Source organism: Micromesistius poutassou (assembly GCF_964030765.1).
Source record: "Micromesistius poutassou genome assembly, chromosome: 10".
NCBI lineage: Eukaryota > Metazoa > Chordata > Actinopteri > Gadiformes > Gadidae > Micromesistius > Micromesistius poutassou.
The window spans coordinates 9,353,449-9,364,002 of NC_140280.1; the positions used below are offsets into that span (position 1 = coordinate 9,353,449).

The 10,554-nt window shown below is 43.0% G+C and overlaps 1 protein-coding gene across 1 annotated transcript; it reads right to left on the reverse strand.

Annotated features, from left to right (window-relative positions):
- Nucleotides 1-3,697: 3,697 nt before the first annotated feature.
- LOC311354290 (15-hydroxyprostaglandin dehydrogenase [NAD(+)]-like) lies at nucleotides 3,698-8,786 on the reverse strand. Its single transcript, XM_084474105.1, has 7 exons — nucleotides 8,632-8,786; nucleotides 8,375-8,498; nucleotides 8,160-8,266; nucleotides 7,956-8,052; nucleotides 5,141-5,217; nucleotides 4,752-4,915; nucleotides 3,698-4,653 (listed from the first exon to the last, which is right to left on the reverse strand). The coding sequence occupies exons 1-7, from the start codon at nucleotides 8,722-8,724 to the stop codon at nucleotides 4,536-4,538; spliced, it is 780 nt and encodes a 259-aa protein (XP_084330231.1). The 5' UTR covers nucleotides 8,725-8,786; the 3' UTR covers nucleotides 3,698-4,535.
- Nucleotides 8,787-10,554: the final 1,768 nt, after the last annotated feature.

A 10,554-nucleotide genomic window follows, 5' to 3' on the forward strand; every position in this document is an offset into this window, starting at 1 on the left:
CTGTCGTCCTCAGCAATCTCCACCTGCCAGTAACCGTTTGTGAAATCCAGGGTGGTGAACCACCGAGAGCCAGCTAGCGCATCCAATGTGTCATCCACCCTGGGAAGAGGATGAGAGTCTTTGACGGTTATACCATTCAAGCGACGATAATCAATGCAAAACCTCCATTGACCATTCTTTTTCTTCACCAGGACGACAGGCGAGGCCCAGGGGCTACAGCTTTCCTCAATCACCCCATCAGCTAGCAGGGCCGCCACCTGCCTGTCTAGCTCTTCTCGCTTGTCTGGTGAGGTCCGATAGGCACGCTGTCGCATGGGACTATGGAGGCCGGTTTCGATGTGGTGTTTTATAAGTGTACATTTGCCTGTCAACCTTTTTGATGTGCTGAATATCTCCCTGTGTTCTACTAGCAGAGCACCCAATCGCACTTTCTGTTGTTGACTGGCGGGCGAATCCTCTAATGACACAGGGAGCGGCTCATCTGGTGAAACATCAGAGACTGTCTCGACAGCAACCTGCGGGAGTGATACAAGCTCGGACTCATCCACTGAGAAAAACTCCCCTAGGTGCATACCCTCTCTGAGTACAATGTCCTGATCTGTAGGGTTTAACACACGGGCTGTAGTAACCCCATCTCTCACTGACATCACTGTGTGAGCCACAACACACCCACATTTGTTTTGGATGTTGGGTGCCAAGTAGCCCACAAAGTCCGGGAGCTGGTCAACGAGGCCAGCTGGGGACACATTTACTGGAACCAGCATCTCACTGAGGGGGGGTATCGTTGTGTCAGTGGTAATGGAAACATTGCAACACTCTGGAATCAAGTCTTTGGCACTCAAAAGGGGAATTACAGTGTCCCATAACTGTAGTTTACCACGAGCATAGTCCAGTAGTGCATGGTTGACATTAAGAAAGTCAAGTCCCAACAGTGCTGCTTGTGTGGACCCCCTAAGCACATGGAAAACATGCTGCCAGGAGTCTTCCCCTAGACGTAGAGTCGCAGTAACGGTGCCCAATGTATCTAGCATCTGGCCATTCACAGCACGTGCGACAATGAAGTCTGCGTTTAAGGGACGTTTACGTAGCGCCGGAATTGACATGCGGAAATCAGCACTGATAAATCACTCTGTGGCTCCTGAGTCCACTAATATATTGACTTCTGTCCCTTCAATGCTGCCCCTTACATATGAGGTATGCTGCTGGTCTGTTGTGTCATGTGATTGGATGTTACCTGCTGAGGAGAGAAGCATTTCTCGCTCTAAAGGGCCCCAAAGTTCAGTAGCTGACGTTTGGGCTGCAACATCAGCTACATCTCTTTTCCCGAACGGTTCGCTGGATCCTCCCGCTTGGGTGAGAGAAAACGCACCCCTCTTCTTCTCTGTGAATCATCCTGGAAGGAGCCTCTGGTAGGTCTAGGGTCCCGCCAAGTTGGAGAGGGGGTTCGGTTACCAAAGGACTCCTTGTAATCCTGTTTTCTGCCGGGACCTCCTTCCGCTTCTCGTTCACGCCAGCCACGGTCGGGTGAGTGCCACCTGTGGTCACTCTGCGGGCGACGCGACTGGCAGCCCTGCTCACCACACATCCACTGGCACTGGCCTCCACGCACTGGGTGAGCGATTCTTCCTTCATCTCCCCAGCCGCTGAATTTCAGTTTCTTGTTTTCCTCTGCCATTCGTCTCATTTCCACTCTCATTTCTCTCATATATTCAATCAGTCTGTCCATGTTTCTGTACAAGCCACCTCCATCAGATATGGAGTGCACCATTGCTGCTGCGCCGCCGCCTCCAGTCGGAGTCTGGCGCATCGGAGTGTTGCCATAGTCAATCTGTAAAGCCTCTCGAGCCATCTTACAATGGCCGGCGATGATAAGGGCCTCATCCAGATCAGTAGCCCCCTGCTCGTGACATTTAGCTCTCAGGGCCGGGTCGAGCCCCGCCAGAAACCTGCGAAACTTCTCTTCTTTCTGAGCTATGTCGCCATAGCCTGGGAATGCTTCCAGGACTAGTTTACTTATTTCCGCTGCATACACATCCAAGCTCTCGCCCGGAGCACAGAGGCGGGCAGTGATGTTCGCTCTGAAACAGTCCAGAAAATGTTTTTGTCCAAATGCCTCCTGCAATCTCTCCTTTACTGCATTATAGTCGGCCTGAACGGCTGCGGGTAGGCTATCCCATAACAGAAAAGCAGCTTTGGTCAGACGCGTTGGTAAAATCCTGACCACTTCAAAGTCATAGTCACGTTCGGCTCCCACTAGTGCCTTCACAGCAACCTCATACTGCCTGGCCCAGCATGGGAAACTTTGCTTTTCCTCTCCCGCAAAGGGCGGTGGAAGTTCAATCTTTACGTTGCTGGAGAACTGTCTTTCCCTGCAGCGCTGCCTGTAGTCCAACAGGTCCTCGTTAAACTTCCACATTTTGCTTCTTTTATTTCATTTATGTAGTTCTCTCGTGTACTAGCTAAACTGTGTACAGCTAAACTAAACGCGCTAGAAGTGATTTATTACTTAACTCAACTTTTCACCACTTTTTCCCAACAGTTTCATCCATTTGTTATTTTCGATGGGCGTCCGAACAGAACTAATCACACCGCTGCCACCAATGTAACTGAGCGTTTTATTGTTATTTATACTGAGGTAATATATAAAGAAAGAAACGACTAACTCCATTTACTGAACGGGGGGGCGATCCACTTTATTTTCAGCGCTCTTCACACCCGTCAAAACCGCGATTATTCTGCCCTTCAGAATAAGAGTCCCTAACAGGAACTGGGTTACACTTATGTAAATTGCGTAAGTTACAAGTTATGTAAATTGCGTAAGTTACGTAAGTTAAATTTACGTAAATTACGTTTACGTAATTTATTTAAATTTAACTTACATAAATTGCGCAAGTTACGTAAATTACGCAAGTTACAAGTTACGTAAATTGCATAAGTTACATAAATTCCGTAAGTTAAAATTCCGTAAGTTACGTAAGTTAAATTTACGTAAATTACGTAAGTTACGCAATTTACGTAACTTGTATCTTACGTAAATTGTGTAAGTTACGTAAATTACGTAAGTTAAATTTACGTAAATTGCATAAGTTACACAATTTACGTAGGTTAAATTTACGTAAATTGCGTAAGTTACGTAAATTACGTAAGTTAAATTTACGTAAATTGCGTAAGTGGGCCTCACAGGGCCGAGGAGAGACAGCACAGGAGGCTGCAGCACCAGCAGTCTACTGCTTCTATGGTATGGCTTGTTGAGACAATGGTCACCGACATGGAGGAAGCCAGTAATCCCAATTAGGAACCTGTAGTTACTTTAATTTGCATGTGGGCTGACATTTGGACGTTTATTTATTTTTGTTTGTCAAGTTTGTTATCTTGACCTTTCTTTGTTTAAATTGTTGTATATACTTTATAGTTGCTTCACAAGGACTATGTAAACATAGTGTGAAAGCAAAGCAAACTATATTTTTCCCACAGACATCGGTCTATTTTTATTTCCGTTTGTGACAAGCATACCGTAGCAATGTTGGTGGCCACACTCCACCTAGGTGACTTTTACCAGGCTCCTCCATAACCAGGACACAGGATGATGAGGTTGAAAAACTGGTTTATTGTATTTTGAAGGACAATGGTACATGAAGCAGGTCAGGTAACCTGAGCTGATTATAGGTAAACAGAAATGTACAACGGCCGAGAGATACAATGTTTATATATGTTTATTCAAAGCATGTGAGGCAATAAAACAATACATGTGTTTGGATAAACATTGCAAGAGAAACCTGATACAATTGCTGGTGATAAACGAGAAACGGGTTTATCATTTACAAATAAGTTATTTCATTCCCCGACATAAATTGTTTTATCTTGTAAAATCAAAGTGAACACATTATTTGGACATTTCAAATATAATTTGAAATAAAATAATTTCAAAGTTTCAAATATGGTGAAGTTAAGGTCTTTTCGATAATGATTTGCAAGTCAGGACTACTGCCTTCCATGAGTGCTGATACAAGAATAACAGCGCTAGGACTTCTACTGAGTTGTATCACTCCGCTTTACAGGTGTTTCTAACAACCATTAATAACATGAAAAATCATACCGTCTGATCAAGCTGTTCACTCATCAAGATCACAACAGATTACCATTTCACAGGTTTCACCATAAATGGAACCATACAGACAAATGTAGATGATACAAAAAAGCTGGTATGCGGGTATGACCTACACAAAGTAGCAAGCTAGTGTGCAGGAAAACATTAACAATAGCCTATTCCCAGTCCAGGTTCTGAAGATTTTGAGTTGGCAGATATATCTTTAAATATCCCATTTGTGCTGTTATACTGAATATCAGCACTCCCTCTCCTGTGACATTGCTTAAAAGTAAAATACACGGCTTATAAAAGACAGAGATTGCAAGAGCATTAAAGCAGCATGCTGGTCTTTTTTTTTTTTAGATTACAAAAATCTATGGTATCTAGAAGTCGTATCTTTAAATGGCGTTCAGGATTTCATAAATGTCATCGATTTTCTGAACTGCCATTAGACCAATGATGGAAAGGTGTAGTACTGCGATCCTTTACTGATCACAACGAGAGCTGCGCCATCTTTGGTTTCATCCAACAGCAGCTGTAGGAAGCCTTCGCTCACCTGAGACACACTGGAACATCAAAACATATTTGTAAATGTAATGACATTCAAAAGCTATTTACAATTGAAGAGGATTAGACTTTAGACTCATAATAGGCAATAACTCACTCCAAAACTCCATGCTGTTCCATTAATTTTTTGGTCGGATCTACTAGGTGGGAGAATTGTCCAAGTGTTTCCGGGGAAGTGAGGGAATTGATGATGTCCGTTTGGACGAAGGTAGGGCAAATCATGTTAAAACGTACACCATAGCCTGACATCTTGGAGGTTTCCTGGAACATCGAAGAGAACAACACAAACATGGCCAGGTTGTTCAGTAATTAAATCTGTTAAATTCAACAAACCAAAGTTTGAGAGGCAGGAGAGAGGACATATAAGTAAAGTAATAAGTTAGGTCAATAAACCAGCCAGGGGATTAACGCTTAGCTTGCAATATCACCAATGTTGGAAAAGCTCTTGTTCAAACCCCAGCTCCCTATCCATTAGACATTGCTTACCGCCATGGCTCTTGTGAAACCGACCACCCCATGTTTGGTTGCTGTATACACGGGTGCACCTGGAAATGGACCAAGTCCTGTAACACACACAGACACACACACACACACACACACACACACACACACACACACACACACACACACACACACACACACACACACACACACACACACACACACACACACACACACGTAGGGATTCAATAGAGCAATTGTCATGGCAGAGTGAATACAATTTAAGGGACATGTGCATGGTACACAAAAAAAACACATATTAGGATTGAATATCTCTCCTTCTCTGACGAACCATGCATCTAGATATGCATCTAGTTCAGCTCACGGCACCCCTAAACATATTTCTCTCCATCCACTGCACCCCTATTTTTTTATTTTTACTCTCAACCTCCTTTGTGCCATATTTGTACTTCATGCCATTTAATTTAACCTTTGTGATATGATGGACAGTTCATAACTGCTTTTATTATAGCCACTACTATGAGAAGGTGAGGTTTATCTCATTTTCGTTTTATTCTAATGAACCGCTCTCTTTAATTCAACTTCTTTTTAACTCAATTCAACAAATTTAATAGAACTTTTGAGAAAATAGTGAACAGAATATGAACAGAAATATCAGGAATAGGCCTTCAACTAAAGTGCATAAAACATCTGGTCCCTCTCACAACTGTATCACAGCCAAAATACGTATTTAGGCCTCCCACAATGGTAATAATTGAGAAATTGGCTGGCAGTAACAAAAAATATCATAAACAAACCTTCAACATAAAGTTCACAAAAATATAGTTATACTTGTTGTCTCCACAGACAATTTATCAATTTAATGGGACACATGTGCCTGTCTCTGACTGCAGAGTTTGTTAATGCGAGGAGGGATTGTGGACAGTGCAACACGGAGGTCCTGCTCAACTGACAGCCTTTGCCTCAGTTTATTCCTAGGTTGAAAAATCGTTAATGCAAGTGAATGAGCGAAAATAATTATTTTCTGGTCCCGTTTGTATTGTGCCATGAATGTCAACATATGTTGTCTGTGAATTTTTTATATAATTTTTCATGTTAAGAGTTTGACAGTATATTGTATGATTCTTCGGCTAGCAGTTGTGGAAAAGACATAATGAGAAAGACATACATGTCGCCGTGTTATGGGGTGACGTCGACATGTATGTCTTTCTCATTGTCTTTTCCACAACTGCTAGCCGAAGAATTATACAATATACAGTTTTCACTTCAAAGCAATTTAATATTATTGAAATTAATTTTTTTATTTATATTATGATATATATATATTTTTTATGTCATTCAATTATCAAGCCTTGTACCATTCCACGGCACCCCTGAGCATGCGTCACGGCACCCTAGTTGCATCAGACGTGTTCACACATGTTGGAGATACTTTAGGTGACTGCTGGCTCCTGGTTGGAGCGTGTAGGAGGAGGACGGGATGCAGAAAGTATGCAGCGGTAGTCACAGTGTTTGGATAACAACACATTGTAGATCGCAGGTGAGGTTTCCAACTCTGCTGACTCTTTTTGTGGGGATATCAACACTGCATTTATTTAGACGTATCCGCGATATCAACAGAAAAGCAGACAGAATGTGGAAATTAAAATAGAGGAGAGGAGAGAAAAGTAGGAAGTGGGAAGCATGATACAAACGTCAACAACACTCGCTCGCCATTTTCCTGACTTTACACTAGGGTCCTGGAGCGGTGAACTCCTGAGGGGCGGATTCTGATATTTGTGTTGGCACATACAGCAGCCCCTCCGGGTATAATCCGGAAAATGTCTGTCTTACAGTGCATGTGTGATAGGTTGGTTCAAATGGTCAAACCAACCCAATGTTGATGGTTAAATATCATATGAATAGCCAATCAATTATGAAACTAACTTTAGCTCGATAGCAAGGGGTGGGTCACATTATCTCACTAACACATGCCGGAGCCAGCTAAGAGGTCAATTTTGTTTAGAGCAAAAAATAGAATCGGAAACCAAATACAACATAGTCCTATAAAAAAATCAGCAGTTGAGAACATCTCCAACATGAGTGCATCAAGATGTTAATGCGCTCTTGGTGCATGAAGACTTTGTGAGCAGAGCTACGGCCCTGCACACACAGGCCATTGGGGGAACACTTTAATTCAAGGGATTTTACCATAGTGTGAGTGCCTATACATGCGTAGTCAGAAACATTCAACTAGTTTAAATAGATTTGTGATTTGGTTCTCTCTTGAGAACCAATGGAAAAGCCATTGGAAGTTATCAGATGGGTGGGTGGGCTGTCCTGTAATGTCCCTGAACTCGAACTCACACTAGGCAAAGTTGCCCTGTAGCGTACTCCAGTACGATTGTCTATGCTCACACTAGGCAATCTCAACTGAGCCTGAGTACGGTTGCCTCACTAGGTTGCGTATCCGTGCGTGTGCGCGTGTCGGCTCATTAGCATCTGTACCATGGTGTACAAAGTGTACTGAGGCCACGGAATTTAACTGTACTTGAGAACGGATGGCGTGCTCACACTAGCCAAACGATCCAGACTTTAGGGGGCAAACGTATTCGGGCACGGTACAGATGGCCTAGTGTGAGTGTGCCCTAAGAGCAGTGTTCAGACAATCAGGGTGGGGTGTGGCCGACATGGGAATGATTGGTAATGTTTACATTCAGAATGAATAAATATATGAATGTTTACAGAGTAAACCCTTAACCTAAACGCCACACACACACACACACACCTGGGGGAAAAAAACAGTCTTGTTTCTACTGGTATTAGTGATCACTTTACAGTGGCGTTTGTGGGCCTATACCTGCTAGGGACGCGATGTTGATGATTACTCCTCCCTGGCCTCCGCTCAGTTTGTTCATGTGTTCCAGAGCCAGGTAAGATCCTCTCACAACGCCCATCTAGGGATAGGGGTAGGCCTACATGAAACGTACCACAGGAAGACACGCATCTCTTTCAAATGTATAGATACGTATTTAAAATTAGATATCAGGTTCCTTGGGTTTACCAGATTAATGGAGACTGCCTTCTCCCAGTCATTTTCATTGGCGATGCCCGCGTTGTTGCAGAGAATATCTAGATGTCCAAATGTATCTACAGCTTTCTGTAGGGCAGCTGTTTGAAACCAAACAAAATAAAATTACCATATCCAGTCATGACCTTTGATGTTTTACTTTGAATCACACACGTAGCCGAAATATATGTAGGTTTCTATAATCTGACCTTTAAACTGCTGCTGTGATTGAACGTCACAGGGGATGAACAGTGTGCGCTCCGGTCCATATTGCCCATCCAGGGACTTCTTCAAGGTGTTCCCAGTAGCTTCAGCAACATCCAACAGTGCAACCTGAGATAATAAATCAATAATCTCCTTTTATCACTTTTTTGGTAAAAAGCCTTCTCGAATTTACCTGACCAACATGCAGAATGTCACATTCGCAATTAAATTCGCCTGGCAAGTAGAACAAGTAGAACTTTACCTTGGCACCGTTTTTGAGAAGTATCTCAGAAATACTTCTTCCTATCCCCTGCGCTGCACCAGTCACCACCGCCGTTTTGCCCTCTAACGCCATTGGATGACAAACTGGGTCTTCACTTCACTACAGACAGTTGGAGAAGAAATGCAACGCAGAAAGGTTTGGCTAAAAAACGAATTCCAAAGCATTGCTCAACATACCTACACGACTCCGCCCACAGTCACACACACGCACACGCGCGCGCACACACACACACACACACACACACACACACACACACACACACACTATGCGATTGGGGTTTATTGAATATTGAGAAGTAGGCCTACCAAAGAAACCGAACTCGCAAAATACTCAGAACCAAACCGAAACCAACCAGGTATTATTGGCGAGCCTGATCTACCCCCTGGCGTCAAATATTAACCTTAACATGTGTTAAAAACACAGAGAGCTCTGTAGTAGATTAGGATCTCCACCAGTGGCAGCGTAACTTCAAGCTCAACTCAAGTTCTTTATTTTGTCTAATGCGCAACAAACATGTAGCAGCTCTCATTGCTTGTAATGAAAATCCAGTAGAAAATATAAATAAATACAAAAAAATAAAGAGAGAGATAATCTAACATTGGAAATAGTTACAAATACTGTATGTATTTACCTCAGTATGAGTTAAGTTGTTATTAGTTATGCTGTGTGTTAATATATTGTTGATATATGTATGATTGTATGTAACTGTAGTTACCTGTTCAGAACCAAGAGGAGGCGCTGTTGCGCCATGTCTGTGACTCTGTATAAGAGAATACTCCCACCAACTTTCTCTCTCTGCACTCGGCTCTTGAAGAGCGTGTGTCTGTTCTATAATAAACTACGCCAGTTGACGGCTAAAGAGAAGCCATGTATTAGAATAATTATTCCGCTGTGAGAGTGTAATACTGCTAACACTGCTTAAAGCGGACATCTGACATCTCCTCAACAGGCGTGTATGAAGATGGGAGCAAATCGCTTCCGATATGTTGTAAACGGGGCGGGGTGCTCCCTCACCCCCGGAGTGGGGGTGTGAAATGTCATTGCAACAGACAGCGTAGATAGAAGAAACAATGCTCATGTAAGGCAATGTGCATAACTAACGCCTATCAAACTAGCGTGTGGAATCGTGACATCTCTAGATCATGATGTCACGATTCCACCAGCTAGTTTAATAGGCGTTAGTTATGCACAGGGTTAGGGAATTCACGTAAGGTATTCACATTTCTCCTTACATTACATTACATGCAAGGAGAAACTTGAATTCCTCTTTAAAAACACAGTTTATAGGATTTGTATATTACATTATAATGATATAAAATAAAATGTAATACAGTATGTAGACCGTTTTAATTAGCGAGCGGTATCGTGACAGCAGACACAGAGGTCTGCTGAGAATAGATAGGCCTATTTCATAGCTGTTGTGGTAGACCTGATTCAGGAGTACAGCACAGTACTGCTATCTTAGTGAAAAGATGGTAAACTGTTGAACTCCAGACAGGAGAGGGGGAGAGCCAGAGATGAAGTAGGGAGGGCGGGGGATGGACAGAGGGAGTGGGGAAGATAGGGAGAGATGGGAGAGAGAGGTGAGAGAGTGAAAGAAAGGGGGGAGGAGTGAGAGGGAGAGAGTGGGAGGAAGGGGATGGGAGAGGGTAGACGGGATGGAGGGAGGGGAGAGTTAACTCCATTTTGGGGTATTTTGGCTCTGGATGCACTGTATTGACGTTATATTAAACAGGCCTAGTTATAGTCTGCTGGTTACGGTGTTTTGCCACCTTATGCTAATTTCGTTTGGAAGAACATTTTGCCTTGTAACCCTAAACACATTGTCCTGCATGAGACCAATACAATGAAAAGAAAGAGAATAACATTGCCTGTTAACTTCATGTAGTAATACGTTGTGCT

Excerpts from the sequence above, each read along its gene's own strand:
- LOC311354290 (XM_084474105.1), bottom strand. The coding sequence starts at position 8,724 with ATGGCGTTAGAGGGCAAAACGGCGGTGGTGACTGGTGCAGCGCAGGGG. Across the intron at positions 8,267-8,374 it reads ATCACAGCAGCAGTTTAAAG|CTGCCCTACAGAAAGCTGTA; the intron begins GTCAGATTATAG and ends GGTTTCAAACAG. Across the intron at positions 8,053-8,159 it reads AGGCAGTCTCCATTAATCTG|ATGGGCGTTGTGAGAGGATC; the intron begins GTAAACCCAAGG and ends CCCTATCCCTAG.